Source organism: Camarhynchus parvulus, chromosome 4A, assembly GCF_901933205.1.
Source record: "Camarhynchus parvulus chromosome 4A, STF_HiC, whole genome shotgun sequence".
NCBI lineage: Eukaryota > Metazoa > Chordata > Aves > Passeriformes > Thraupidae > Camarhynchus > Camarhynchus parvulus.
This window is the reverse complement of record NC_044600.1, coordinates 4,407,531-4,422,784: the sequence shown is the minus strand read 5'-3', so window position 1 is coordinate 4,422,784 and position 15,254 is coordinate 4,407,531. Positions and strand designations below refer to the sequence as shown.

At 40.7% G+C, this 15,254-nt stretch overlaps 1 protein-coding gene across 2 annotated transcripts in view; it reads right to left on the bottom strand.

Annotated features, from left to right (window-relative positions):
• Positions 1 to 723: 723 nt before the first annotated feature.
• RPS6KA6 (ribosomal protein S6 kinase A6) overlaps positions 724 to 15,254 on the bottom strand; it is a 37,119-nt gene continuing 22,588 nt past the window's right edge. Inside the window, exons 11-22 of one of the 2 annotated variants that reach the window (XM_030967400.1) lie at positions 14,578 to 14,666; positions 14,096 to 14,160; positions 12,570 to 12,672; positions 11,402 to 11,526; positions 10,992 to 11,117; positions 10,470 to 10,559; positions 9,689 to 9,847; positions 8,996 to 9,157; positions 8,519 to 8,595; positions 7,685 to 7,802; positions 6,503 to 6,643; positions 724 to 5,632 (exon numbers count right to left, since the gene is read on the bottom strand). In XM_030967400.1, the coding sequence (XP_030823260.1) occupies positions 5,507 to 5,632; positions 6,503 to 6,643; positions 7,685 to 7,802; positions 8,519 to 8,595; positions 8,996 to 9,157; positions 9,689 to 9,847; positions 10,470 to 10,559; positions 10,992 to 11,117; positions 11,402 to 11,526; positions 12,570 to 12,672; positions 14,096 to 14,160; positions 14,578 to 14,666 (1,381 nt within the window). In that variant the 3' untranslated portion in view covers positions 724 to 5,506. The remainder of the gene's footprint in view (positions 5,633 to 6,502; positions 6,644 to 7,684; positions 7,803 to 8,518; positions 8,596 to 8,995; positions 9,158 to 9,688; positions 9,848 to 10,469; positions 10,560 to 10,991; positions 11,118 to 11,401; positions 11,527 to 12,569; positions 12,673 to 14,095; positions 14,161 to 14,577; positions 14,667 to 15,254) is intronic. The other variant, XM_030967401.1, reaches the window with a different exon arrangement.

Genomic DNA, 15,254 nt, shown 5'->3' with positions numbered 1-15,254 from the left:
AAAGGTGGGAAAACCTTCCTGTGCATTCAAAAAAATAAAGTATCTATAAACCACTGTGAATACCAACAGCACCAGCACATATCAAATACCTCAGGAGGATTTTGAACCCAGTTTTTAATGTCATTCCTGCCACTTGTAATGCAAGTGTCTATTTTCAAAGGATCAGATCTTTGCAGGAAAATTATTTCCTCTTAATATATGGAGTTAAATTTAATAGACTTTATTAGAGAAGTTTTATAGATTTTATATTTAAAAAGCACAGAGGTAGATGATTCCACCCTGAGGTAATACATCAATCCTACCACTGAATGTCTGTTTTGCTGCAAGTATGGCATGAAACACTTGACTGAATATCAATTTATAAATAGCTCTTGATGTATGTGAGATTTTTGGCAAGGTTTATGAAATAATTCATATACATTTAATTTAGGAATGTTTGCTCATTGTTTTTTATATCCATTTGAAAAACAGAAGCAAGCAAACTTCCAAAGCAGAAATGATGGATTTCTGTCAATTACCAAATGTTATGAATTTGCAACTCTTTTATTCTAGTACTCGAGAACTGCCAGCTAATTAAAACTGTACCTTTGTGATTATTCAGGGAGTCTGACAAAAATAAATACAATTTTGAGGTTGTCTTTGGTGTGTTGTAATTGAAGGCAGCAGTGCCAAGAGAAAACACCACTGCACTGCCAGACCCAGCCTTGCAAGAAGAGGAGAACGTAGTACAATGCAAACTTTAATGTCAATATATACAGAGCTTTAAAGAAAACATTTCTTTTAAAATTAAATGAAATAAATACAGTATGATACAAAATCCACAATATGCTTAAGAGAAGGAAATGACAGTTACAATATCTGGTAACGGGGACCTTGTGTTGAGTTTCATCTTTGAAGTACCTCAGAGCATGGAATTCATTGCACACTGTTCTCAATTAATGCCCTTTATGGAGATTCAGCCACGTGCCAGGAGAGTTTCAGCTCTAACCAGAGCATCAGTGCAAGATGCCAAAGTGCTTGGGACATTAAGACAATGCAATTAATTAATTAATTAGCAAACACTGCTCAAAAGCCTAATGAAAACACCCAAACCTGAACACTTGGTCCTGCAAAGCAGATCCACCTCCAGCATCCTCGTGTGAAAAACCCCACAGGAGAATTCAGGGTTATTCAAACTCACTATTGGTAATAAGCTATTGCCCAAAAATTAATAATTAAGAGATATAATCAATTAAGTATCTTTTAAAGCTTTCAGAGAAAGTTTGTTTTCATTTCATAGGAAAAATCTCAAGAAAACCAGCTGCTGATGATTTTGTGGGAGACTAATTATGCAAATTATTATAATACTCAATCAGCTTCAGCCATATATTAAGGGTGAGGGTTTTCAAATTTGTATCCATTCTTCTATTCCCAAGGAACAGTAGAATTTGGAGGAGCAAATATTTAAAAATACCTGGAGCAGGGACAGATGTTGGTTGATGCAGAAGGCAGGTGTGGTATGAATGAAGTGCAGGGGTGTTACCAACAGCTATCAGTGCACACCTCCAAGAGCTTTGGAACAAACTTTTAAGGAGAATTTTATGCTTTTAACCCTACAATAGGATTACACAGGACTCTATTATGATCACAGCTTCAGAAGCTTTCTGGAAACTTTGAGAAAGAAAAACTGCTCCTCCTTCCCCTCCCACAAATATTTGCTAACTTTTAGTTCTGGATAGGACTGAAAAGCTTAAGTGCTACAGAAATACATAAAACCCTGTGTTTGCATTGATGTTTTAGCCTAATTTCACTGATACAAACCAGGAGAATTATTATAACCTTGTGTAATTAACTTAACACAGCTCTACAGACCAGTCTCTAAGTAAACTGCAAGGAACTCCCACCTGCTGAAGTTTGCCAGAGGTTATTTCAACTATTGGACAGGTGAAGATCAGCTTTGGAAAAGGAATTAAAACATGGAAGACAGAATTCAAGCTCAACATGACTGACTTGGGTGAGGTTTTGGATGCCCTCTCTGGCTGCAAGAACATTCAAACAACAGAGGCCTCAGAGGAAGAGCAGGCTCAGCCCCTGCACCTCCTGCCATGGGCAAGGGAATTCACTGATTTTGAGCAAAATGGGAAAAAGAAGAAATCCACACAAGCCACAGATCAGGGCTGGACTGGACCCAACCAGGAAAGCTCCAAGGAAGGGCCCTGTGACCCCACCATGGGCTCACTGTGGTGCCACTGCAGTTTCTGGGTGTGGAACAGGAATACAAGAGAGCTCCTCACTTTACATCCAAGGGGTAACTGAAGGTACAAACTGAGATATTCTGGGGTGAAAGAACAGCCAAAGAGTCCTGAGCCCACTCCAGCTCCAGTGGGAATCTGCTTTCTGTGTGCACCAGAGCTGGAACCATCACCAAACACCAGAGCAGGAGCTTTTTTGGCAGGAAGCCATGGCCAAAATTCTATCATTTAAGATTTAGTTCTGTGGAAATTCCTTTAGTCTGAATGTCTACTTCTGTGTAATTATGAGCCTTTGTGAAAATCTGACTTTTTTTTCCTGTCTCAGTAAGGCAGTAAGAACATCACCAGTTTGTAAACTTGAACTGTGCCCAGATGATAGAAATAATTTCCACCAACCTTTCGCTGCAGCCAGGGCACTTTCCCAGTACCTGCTCTTCCATCTCAAACCTTTACCTGACAGCTCAGGAACAGACCATGCTACTTTTAGACATCAAAACCTAAGCTGGGAAAGAAAGGGATGAGAAACAGGCAAGGAATTCCCAAAGGAGCCTCACAAAGATGATCCTTAAATACAGTAAAAGTAAACTATAAGTGAACTCTGTGTTCCTGCATATCCCAAATATTTCCAGGACTGATATGCTGAAATAGAGCAAGGGAACTTTTCCCCCTAAATAAGGATTTTAAGTGGCATACCAGGGTACACTGGCCTGTCAGATATAACACATCCATATGTTTTCCCCACAACAAGACAACTTTGTAATGTTATTTTTACCCCGGAAGTACCACTTGCACTAAAGGCCAGCAGTGATATAAAACAGGGATAACTTTCCAGGAAATGTTTTAAATACTCAGCAATGAATCAGAACATCCACCTTGTTTGTGTTCTTTTCCTCTCATCACCTTTGTGCTGCACATCAAGAACAACTTGAGTCCCTTCAGCTGCTTCCAACTGCTCTTGTGCAAAATGCTTTTAAGGTGCTTATTCTGTGGTGCTTCTAAGCAAGCTAAAAGAAAATACCAACAGCAACACTGTTAAATGATTCATGGTAAAGCCATTAAAGACCAGCTGCTGCCTTACAGGAAAGCTGAAGACAATTCAAGTTTGACATTTCCATTGTATTCCAGGCCTTGCATTACCTCTTATCCCCAACACAGCTTTTAGGACTACATTTCAACCCACAGTACACCTTGACCTGGGCTCAGGGGATTTAACTTCCAGCACTTTTGCCTTTTTTTTGAGTGAATTCAAATTCTTCTGGCACTCATCTTTAAATTTACATTAAAATGACCCTGACAGAGTGTAGACAAGAGGCTTCCAGGCATTCTTGCTGGAAAAAGTCTTCATTAAGGAAAAGGAGGATGAAGCAGCTGCAAAAGGGGCAGATTTTGTATTAAACAAAAAAGCTTTCCAGGAAGCAGTTGTGTTCTTTGATAAGTTTTCAAGCATTTCAAACAGGCACCTCAAAACTAGGCACAGATGGCCCCTAAAGCTTCCAGCATCTATCAAACACTCAAGAAATTCCATCTGGGGGATGTTCTGCATGATACAAAGAGCACACCTATGTTTGCTATATCATTAAGTCTCAAATCTACATATATTCATATCTAACTATTTGGCCAGATAATGTCCATCTTCCCCCACCACAACAGAAGAAAGCAGCTTATCTAAAAGTATTTCCAACAGCACCAAGTCCTTCACAGGTATAAGCAAAAACCAGCCAACACCTCTTGTGAGATGTGAGTTATCACCACCACTCCTGGTGCTTGGGCCAGAATTCTCCTGGAAGTTTTTTGCTGTCTCAAAACACTGATTTCTGCCAGCCCTGGGGTCTTGCATTTGAAAATTCAATGATGACAAATGAGTCTGAACTATGTTTGAGTTTTGGTCACTTCACAGCCTAATGTCACTAATATATTTAATATTTATAATCATCCTGCTAGGTCACTACAACTGCTCAGTGTCTACAACTTTTGAAAACACTTCTAAGTGTATCTCTGAATGAACTACCAGCAGTCAGCATTGGTTTGGAGTCAGGAAACCCCAAGGTAATTCTGGCCCTGAAATGAATTTCCTCTCCATCCAGCATTTGGGAACAGCTGCAGCCCTAACACGAGACAGAGAGGGTGAGTGAGTGCTGGCCACAGGATGCTGAAAGGAATTTGTCCATAACTGTGAAATTTCTTGGTCAGAATTCCCTTATCTGGGCACACAGCAAGGCTTATTTATTTTCCCAAGCTACCCCTACAGTTAGGCAAAGAGAATTTTGCATTTCTGTTCTGTAATATTTGTACATGCGGCGAGAGAGTCAGAGAGAAGCAACCTTCTATTAAAAAAACCCAAATAAATAAAAAATAAACCCCAAGTGCCAAGTTGGTTATAATAAAGTGTCAGTTTGTCTCATATGCCAAACAAACCTAATATTGGGTGTATTTAGTGGAAAGACTGCTGAGGAAAATAACACAGTAGTTGTATTAATGGATGGGAAATAGAAATAACAAAGGATTGAGCTGCATGATGCTGTTTTGAAGTGGCACCAATGTTTCTGAGAGCCTGAATTTTACAGTTTATGCACATATTGACTTTCTCCAGCTCAGTGCAGGACACAGTTTGTGGTAACAACCAGAAATGTTCATTTTCCTGTTAGGGACCATAACCAGCATTTCTTTTGGGTCACAAGAGATCAAATTTAAGTGCAGGATCTTGCACATCCCTTTGGTTCTCCTCAGTTACTGGCACCATGCAAACACAGACCTACCAAACCAACAGTGATGAATTAACTCTGGCACATCACATTGCTCAACTCTGCATAATAGTCATGGACAAGGGAAAGGAATTGAGTTGAATCAATGAAGTGCCCAATTACAAAATGAAGAATTTGCCCTTCACAGCAGGGTCTGAAGGTGTGAAGCAAGAAAACTCACACTGACACTTTATGTACAACTTGGTCATTGGCAACGGTCCCCTAAACCATTTTTTTTTTAACTGAACCCAGCAAAACTATACAGAATGTGAAAGAGTATTTGCAACAGATCTCAAAGGACAGTGTAGAGAAATTCATTATGGTGTACCTGATGTTTAAATTAACAGATACGGCCTGTAAAACAAACACAGTATGAACCTGTGGATTTTTTTTTTCTTTTTAAAAAAAGGACTTTTACAGAATTCAAGTAGTGTAGCAGGAAACCATAGATGCCTTTTGATCACAGGTCAGGCAAAATAGAGCCACTTGCTGGGTTTCCCCCTTGCTTGTGTCTGCTCAGGTATCCCAGTGGATCTATAAGTCTGTGGATGTGAGCTTTTTCATGCTCCGTCGCTGAGCTAAACTGGAGGCTGCCACAGGCTCCAGCACTGGCTGAAATGTCTTGTGGTTCAGTGCAGAATATGTAGCAGCCATGGCTCCCTAGAGAAAAAGGAAATGTGTAATAATAATTCATGTATGTAGAAGTTTTCATCAGAAAATAAAGCAATTAAACATTAAATACTTGACTAACTCCATTAAAACCAAACAAGAGTTGTGCCAGGTCATGTGAATTCTCTGAAGTTTGTTAGGGAAAAACAAATCTGTTGTTGAACCCTTCCAATGTCTAAGCATAGGTGTCTAAAACTTCTTTCTCCTTCTTTTGTATTTCTTCTGTATCCCTTAGATGTAAGGGTCACCTGTTAATGCAGGTCAGAATTTGTATCTTTCAAGCCAGATTAGCACCAATTTCTCAAACACAGCCACTTCAGTGGCCACTCAGGCCCTGACTTCAGAGACAGATCAAGAACTACCTTCCAGAAACCACACAGAAAAATCACTTCCCCTAGACAGAAGGGGAATAATTATTAAAAATAATTATTTACTAATCTAATTTGTAGAGGGATTTTATACAAGGCTATGTAGGGCCAAGACAAGGGGAATGGCTTCCCACTGCCAGAGGGCAGGGTTAGGGGGATACTGGGAAGGAATTTCTCCCTGTGAGGGTGGGCAGGCCCTGGCACAGGTGCCCAGAGAAGCTGTGGTTGCCCCATCCCTGGAAGTGCCCAAGGCCAGGCTGAACAGGGCTTGGGGCAGCCTGGGACAGTGGAAGGTGTCCCTGCCATGGCATGGGGTGGATGGGTCAGCTTTAAGGTCCCTCCCAGCCCAAACCATTCCACCATTCCATGAATTTGTCTCACTATGTAACTTTAAAGAAAACTAATAGAAAAAATGAGACTTCTGTCTGTAGCTCTAAACCAACTGAACTCCTTGCACAGCCCCCAGCTGAAGCAGCAGCCCAGGTGGCTTTACCTTTACTAGATGTGGGGCATCTTGCCTGTTGAGCTGGTAATGAGGCAGCTGGTCCCTACAGGCAATCCAGGAGTGCTTCAGCACCTGCTCGGCCGTGTACCGCTGGTGGGGATCCACGTGCAGCATGTGTGACAACAAATCCTGCAGGGAAGGGAACACAAAGACTGCTCAGTGCAAAGCATCTCAGGTGGCCTTTAAAGCAGCAGGGATGGCAGCAGTGAGAGGAGCACCCGATGTGGAGGGATTTACACAATGCCAGCACACAGAGAGCAGCAGACAAACGGGATCATTCTGTGCCCTGACACTGCAGAAGGCTCAGAACAATGTGTGGTACTATTGGAGCAGCTCAACAGAGCCAGCCTTGATTGCAAAGCAACTCACTGTTGTGCCTTTCATGGTTATTATGAATACAATCTTTAAAAGACTAGAAATCCTATTCAAATGTAGCAGGCAGATTTTATGGAGGAAAGCTGTTATTTGTAAATCTTTCTCTCCTTTTTCATTCTGCACTTTGGGCTCTGCTGCCTCCTTACTACAAATGAATTCGGGGACAGTGAGACACCAGCAAGGAATTTTTCCTTCAAGAAACCACATAAAGCATAAAGCCAACAGCAATGGACACTTGTTTTTGCCTGTTAGAAGCATTAGCAACAAGCTACTGATTAATTACAACGTTGGTCCAAAGGAGAGGTGGGTGGGAAGGGCATAGAACACAGACAGCAACAGTTTGAAATAAAACCAAAATATGAGCAAGCTGACAGAATGTTCCCTTTGTTTTAGGTACAAAATGTGAAGCATTCTTAAATACACAGAAGTGAATTTCTCATGCTGAGAGAGCAAGAGCCAACAAGCATTCTGAATCACTCCCACTGAAATGAACAATAGTGCAGTTCCAAAGGACTGGGAAAAATATTTAAACATTAATATTTAATATTAAGGCTGATCTTTTTAAAAGGTAACACTGGTGATTAAGATACCCACAGAGTGGGTCAACACCATCCTAGGGAATCTATATTCATTACAGATGGAGTCTTTAAATAAAATGTTGGAGCAGATATCCTTCCCTGCAATGAAGTCTGCAGATAACAAACACACACTGCACTTACAGAGCAGTCTAGCTGATAAAGTTCAGTAGATTTCATTGGAATTCTACAAAAATATAAAACCAAAACACATTTACACCTTTGCTGCATCTGAAACAGTGTCCCAGTTGCCTCCACTTAGAGAGAATTTCCCACTGCCTATCCGTACTAGGATTTCCTCAGGAGTATCATTGGGACCATTGGCAAATGGAGTATAGCTGGGGAGAGAAAAAACAGACAAAACCACCTTGTTATAGATAAAAACTGCAAGAAATTGGTAAAATCTTGTGAATCAGTCAATATCCCACTGCAAACAGAAACATATCTACATACATGAATATATACATAGAATACAGAATATATACACATGATATTAAATATTAATATTTCTAATAATTAATGGGAAGTACAGATTTATCAAGAGAATAATTTCCAATAGACAGGATTTACTCATAGGACTAAAAACCTGCTCTCTTTGTGCTAGAGAAGAATTCAGCAAACATCTCTCATTTGGCCACTAGATGCTTCCTAGAGCTTCATCAGGTTTGGATGCTGAGGAAACTCCAGGGATCACAACCCAGAGTGCTCTACACAGGAATGCAGCAGGGGCAGGAGACACAAGGTGAGCAAAGGGGATGGGGTGAGAGGACAAGAGGCTGGAGGGGAAAAAGAAACCCACTACTCATTTTCACAGACTCAATTCCCTCCTGAAAAGTGGGGGAAGTCTTTGGCACCCCCAAGTCCTGCACTGGGAAGAGAAACCTTGATCCTACTTTGAGCTAAACGTGGTTTATTTGGCTTTGACTCAGAGCTGCCTGTCCCACCTGTGTCTGTGTCATTCCATCAGCCAATGCCTCACCATTTCTATGGAAGCAAGGATTCAGGCAACATTCTGGGATTTAAGGTAAACAAAACAGCTCAGAAATATTCTCACCCTGCCAACATTGTGTAAAGGAGAACTCCCAAGCTCCATATGTCACAAGCAGCATCATATCCCTGTCTCATGAGAACCTATGAAACAAAGAGTGTTAAATACTTGTCATATATTTAAAAAAACACCCCAAAACAACACCACAGCCCAGGGAAGGGTAAGACCATCCCTGGATCATGTGAGAGATTTGATTATTGACTTTCTAATATACAAGTTGCAGTAAACACCACCAACATTTCTTGTTCCCAGATCATCTCTTAAGATTTTCAACAGGCTCACATCTTATTTTTGAGGGTGGGCTCTGCTGTTTCTAAAGCAGATTTATTATAAACACATGTACTCATGTTTAAAAAGCATGTGTGATTATATTTAAAGAAAAGTAGCAGAATTGTTGAGGTTTTTTCCCAAGCATTGCTGAAAAGTTTTAGCATCTGATGCACCAAAAACAGCACAAAGAAAACACAGAGCAGCTTGAAATACCTCTGGTGCCACGAAGTTTGCAGTGTAGCAGGGAGTTAGAAGCAGTCCATTTTCTCCTCGAAGCTGTTTTGCAAATCCAAAATCACAAATCCTGATGGAATCAGCATTGTTTGAATCATCAGTGTACAAAATATTACTGGGTTTAAGGTCTCGGTGCACCACCTTTAAGCAAAGATATTTGAAAAGCCATCATTTAGGAGGAGCAGGTACATTTGTTTGTAATTTACAACTTACAAAAGCTGTTCTGTAGATTAATGTACTTATGAGAGTTTTAAATAATTATATAACCTTAAAGTACCCAAAAATTCTAGTTCAAGTAATGTAATAAAAACCTCCTGGCTCATAATGCAACTGGAACCAATATCACCATTTGGCAACAAGAACAGGACAAAAATCTGCAGTTTCATAAAATGCAGAGTCCAAAGCTTTGCCAGCATAACAGGACAAGTTGTTTCTATTATTCACCTTTGTGATAAAATACAAAACCTCTTAGCAGGAAAACAAGCCAAGCAAAGCACAGAGGGCAAGGGAGTGGTGATTGCAAGCTGTGCCAGGGCTGTGGCTGGCAGGGCTCACTCACTCACTCACTGGCAGTGCAGGTAGTCCCTCACTCACTCACTCACTCACTCACAGTGCAGGTTCTCACTCACTCACCCCCTGGCAGTGCAGGTAGTCCCTCACTCACTCACTCACCCCCTGGCAGTGCAGGTAGTCCACGGTCTTGGCAATGGTGAAGAGCACCGCGCTGGCCTCCCGCTCCGAGAAGAATTTCTGCCGCAGGATCCGGTCCAGCAGCTCCCCCCCCTTCATCAGCTCTGTCACCAGGTAGATGAATCTGCCATCATCATACACCTGGGGAGAGGTTTAACAGGGCACTCATACTCAGAGCATCCTGACAGAGGCAACATCTGCAGTTACACGTGCCCATAAATCCCCTCCTCCCACAGGAGGAGCAGCACAAACAGCAGGGGCTGCCAGAGCAGGGAGGGCAAGGCAGCTCCTGTGTCACCCTGGGAGCTCATGACTCAAGCTGTTAATTCATCACTCTCCATTCAAGCTGCTAATTCATCACTCTGAGTTATTTAGTGATTTTTTAGTGTAAGAGCTGCTGTTGGAAGAGGAGAGCAGCCCCACACTCCTGACTGCTCTTCCTTTCCATTCTGGCACAGACAGGACAACATGCAGGCCACTGCTTTCTCAGGTTACCAACACATTGGCTGCTCCTTTGAAACAAGAAGAAAGATGGCATTTCTAACCTTTACATCATTCCTCACTTCAAGCTGCTTAAACAGCCTTTAGAAAAAATTAATACCAGGACAATGTTGTGTTTTGAGACTCCCTCTACTGTTATATACTGCTCCCCAGTAGATTTTTCTATGTAAAAGAGATTTAATGAATCCAAATCAACTGCATCCAACTGCATTTATTTTCTCAGCACTGTCTAATAAGAGGCAGCAGGAAAGGAGGTACATACATCCTTTAAAGTAATAATGTTTGGATGTTGCCCATAACGCATGAGAATCTCGATTTCTTCTGAAGGATCCCTTTTGCTTTTATCAATTATCTGCAAAAAATAACAGGAAAAACAACTTGGATAAACAAGTCTATTAAATAAAGACATTTTTTGTATTTATATTCTCATTTCAACAACAGAATAAAAAAATTCTAGAGTTCATTACTTCTTACTAATCATGAGTAATTCATCTTCCAGCTTCTCATCCCATTTATTCATTTCTTGCTCTATCCTTGTTAAAATTCCATCATTAATGCAGCCTGTCCTGCTCCACTGAACAAGGAAATGCACTGGTCTGAAGCATCAGTAATTCCCTACAGCCCAGTTCCACCCTTGTGAATCTCACTTTATTTCAGGTGTTCCCATCACTGTACAGTATTTTTAGCTTCCAAGACTGTAACTTATAAACTCATAAAAACACAGCAACTGGAAAACTCACAAATTTAAGTTTTCAAAATGTCAGAGTGGAATTGATGCCAGTACCTTCACAGCAAACTCCATGTTTGTAGCTATGTGGATACATCTCTTGCAAACAGAGTAGGAGCCCACACCAATATCTTCCTTTAGTTCATAGACATCAGTGAACTGTGCACTGTTTCCATGAAGCTGCTTAAAAAAAACCAGGCAAGTGGTTATCTAAAGCAACAGGATTCTCTTTGCCATTACACTGGTACCAACAGCAGAAGCTTCTCCTACTTGCTCATGATTTTTCTTTGAAATTCTGCCTTCAGAAAAACAGCAACTCACTTTTTAAAATTAGAAATACCCTATGGAAGTATTTAGTGAGACACATTTTATACCAGTCTCCTCAACAAAACAAGAAGAACTGTAAATACTGAGCATTGGTCAGTCTTTGACATGTCAAGGAAATTTCCCAAAAAGCAAAGCATTACCTGGACTATGGGCAGGATGTTGGTGAGGGGTGATATTTTATGGTCTTCTACAGTAGTAGTTGCAACAAAACTGAATCCCTTGAAGAGCTGGTGGGCATTTGCACTGGGTGGGACCCCTGGAGAATCTGGGGCACACAGACACACAGGATTAGTGTGGTACAGCCCAGCAAGGCCATTTCAGAGCATTTAGCAGAGGGATATGTTACAAAAACCATCTTGAGGGAAGGGAAGCAAGCAAGAGGAACACCAATGTTAAATAACAAATAAAACTTCTAGTTTGTTATCTGAGCTCCCTTCCTTCAGTAACACAAACAAGTATTCCAGAGTTTTATCTAAAACTGCAAAGCACTGCAGGAATTTATATACAAACACATGTTTTAAGGAAGAAGTTTATTGAAACAGAACTACTTATGGAAAAGAAATAAAGATCATTATCTTGTGCTCAAAAACTTTGTAATACAGAAGAGCAACAACAGAATGTGCTGCTTCAGTGGTGAATGAGCTGCTGGCAAGGCACAAGTGAGGCAACACAAGAATATCCAATGAGTAAATCTTCACTGAAAAAGTATCTCTGAATTAAGTTTTCCTCAGGTTACATTCTGTGCACCTCTGAATTCACTGTCTGAAATCTCACAGCGAGCACAGCTCAATAACTCTGTGTAGCCTATTAAGAGCACAGAACTTCTCCAAACAATCATGAGAAGAAGGTTTAAAAGCTGGATGCAGCAGGAAAAAAAAAATCATAAAAGAAAACCTGAAGTGAAACTTGAAGCAGACCAAGAAATAATAATGATAATAACTAATGCTTCTTAAAGCAAGGCATTCTCAATGCAGTACTGACCCTAAAAAGAATCACTGCTGCAATCAAATTGAGTTTATTTTAATATTAAATACTTCCCCTCAAACACTGCATGCCTGACTTGAATCATAACTAGAAACCATAGTCCAGCTTTTAATATTCCATTTGTTTTTTTCTTCCTGAGTCAAAGATTAGCAAAATATTCAAAGAACAGAAACCTGCTGAGGGGAACATCCTCCTTCAAAGCACTGGAACCCTGGTGCATCCTTTCCTTTTAACTTTGTCCCTGGCTTTCCTGCTTGTTGTTTTAGCATTAATGTGACCCTCCTGTCCCACAAACCACACCAATTTATAGCCATGCACAGTTACCTTTTGGTGTTTTTGCTGTGAATTCTGGATCAAAACAGAAAGTATCTTCTGGCTTTCCAGAGGCAGGTTTGAATGGAGGCTGAATTTCTCTTCTGAACAGTTTCTGAAAGAGAAGGACCAAGATTTAAGGGTCACTGACGCTTCCATGGGTGCTGGTATTTTGCCAAGATAAGGGTAAAGGACAAAGACCTCAACCCATGTCAGGTACATCCCTGTGGGCAAGGAACTGCCCATTCTCAAAGCTCTATTCCAGGTTTTTCCTAATCCACCCAACTAAATCAGGGAAAGATCTCAAATCTGCAATAAATCCCATTTACAGCTAAGGAACAGAAAACCTCATGTCAAAAGATGTTGAATCCCCATGCAAAATTGAGGAAGTTCTAAGAGCATTTCCTTGCTATTTCTCTCCTCCTTTCAGATCTAGTTTTTGCAGTTTTTTAACTTAACTTTCCTGCACAAAAGCATACAGTATATTTTAGTTAAAAAAAAAAACACTAACCAATCAAAACCAAGGAAAGGGGACCTAAATTCATCCCAAAGAAATCAAGAAGAGGCAAAATACAGGTGCCATGAACACCACTGGAGTGAAATAAATACAAATTATTGTCAAATTGGAAAAAAAAGAAAAAAGAAGGAGCTAGAACTGCTGAGCTTTCAAACTTCCCTGCTGGTATTTATTTCAACATCAAGCAGAAAGGAAAAAAAGTAAATAATCAAGCCAAACAAGACAACAGCTGCTGAAATGTATTCACATAAAATAGTGAAGTTTTGCTGTTGCTAAAAACTTGCTGCTGAACAGACTCTGAGGTAGCTGCTGCATGAACACAGCCAGAAAATCACTTTTCAGAAATAAATACAGGAGATAAACAGATGGATAATGATGAGGGGCTTTGAAGAAACAGGGGAGCAAAGCACTGTCAGCACAGCTACCTCTGATTTACTCCATCAAGCACTGCAGCCTCACAGCAAAGGGGATTTATTTCACACACAGCACCTTGGCTTTGAGAACCTTTCTGGCAAACACAGCTCACAGAATGAGTGAACCATAGAGCAGAATCATGAGGTGCTGCTGAGAAACTGAAGCCAGGAGTTGTGAAGTTGCAGACTTTGGATCCTCTTGGAGCACCTGAGTTCACTGCTGAGCTGTGACTGGGCTGGGAGTGATGCAGAAGGAATCCCAGGACAGTTACAGCCACAGGGAGCACTGGACAGACCCTTCCTGTCGCATTCCTGGGAACACCAGCAGCCTCTCCCAACTAGAAATGCTCTAATGGACCATTTCAGCTTGAGAATGCTGCAACTCTTAATTATTTAAAGAGTAAATGCACAATTTGTAATTAATACTCCCTATCTGCAGTAAATACTGCAGCTCCAGATGCCAAGGAATTGGAGGAGAAGGCAGGATGTGCCAGGCAGCAGTAATGCAGTGTTTGCTGTGCCCTATTCAGATGCAAATACTTCTACAAATGCTACAACACACAGAAAAATCAGCAACAGCTTTATCATTCAGATCCTTTTGTACTCACATTCCAGTCAACAGTAGAAAAAAAAGGATGTCTCTTGATTTCTTCAACTCCATCTGAACCAGCTCCTGAACAAAAGAAAGACTGCATTTAACACACTTGTGGGTAAAGTCTGTGAAGATTGCACTAAAAATTAGTTCATTTCCAAAAAGCTTGCACAGATGTGGTTATTTGAGGGAACTGTGATTACAGAAATATTCCAAGGATGTAAAATATCCAGGGAGGCAAAGAGAGCAGAAAAAGCCCATAAATACAGTATCAATATTCTGTGCTATGACACTGTCAGAGCTTTGGGTCACTCCTAAGTCACTGATCCCACATTTTGACCATTCCTTGGCCAAACTCTGGAAGCCATGACCCAAACTAACAGGAAATGGTACCCAAATGTTACTGATCACCCAGAGCTTGAGAGTCTCTAGCAACTGCTGTTCTTTGAAATAAAAAGTTAGGCTGAGTTGATTATTTAAAGATCCAAATAAACGAACCTAATCTATTTGATGGGTTCCGTTTAAACAACATCCTCAGGAGACTTTGTGCTTCAGGGCTGAGGAACTGAGGCATTCCCAGCTTTGCTCTAAAAGAAAACAGAAAACAAGTCAGAGAAAGAAACTTATCTTAGTAAAAACTGTCTACATAGATTTCACTGCACACTTTGATGTATCAAGGATGTATTCCAAAGCCTTGTACAGAGCACATACTTAACTCATCAACTTCTTAAGTTTCCTGTTATAGGAGTGGTTTAAAATAAAACCCAACAAAGAACAAACACATCACACCAAAACCACCAAACCCCACCCAAGCAAGCTTTCTGCTGAAACAGAGTAAAATAATTATCTTAGGAATATGTAAGTATTTTCAAATGTATCTTCATGTCACCAGGAGGTTTTTACCAAAATAATACCAGTAACAGAAGAGACTCACCAATCCCCAATTACCTGCCCTTGAAGTGATTGCTACTATTCCTCCAGGGCTCACTGAGCCACCATATAAAAGCTCACTGACTTTAGCATTTATTGTATTTAATGAAAACTCTAAAGTCAATGCAGGAAATTCTAGTGCAGGACTGCAGCATCACTGGGAGCTGCAGGGAGGCAGTTCAAGGTCTGAGCCATCCTTTCACAGACAGCACCACCAGGAATTCCCACTCAGGGCAAGCTCCAAG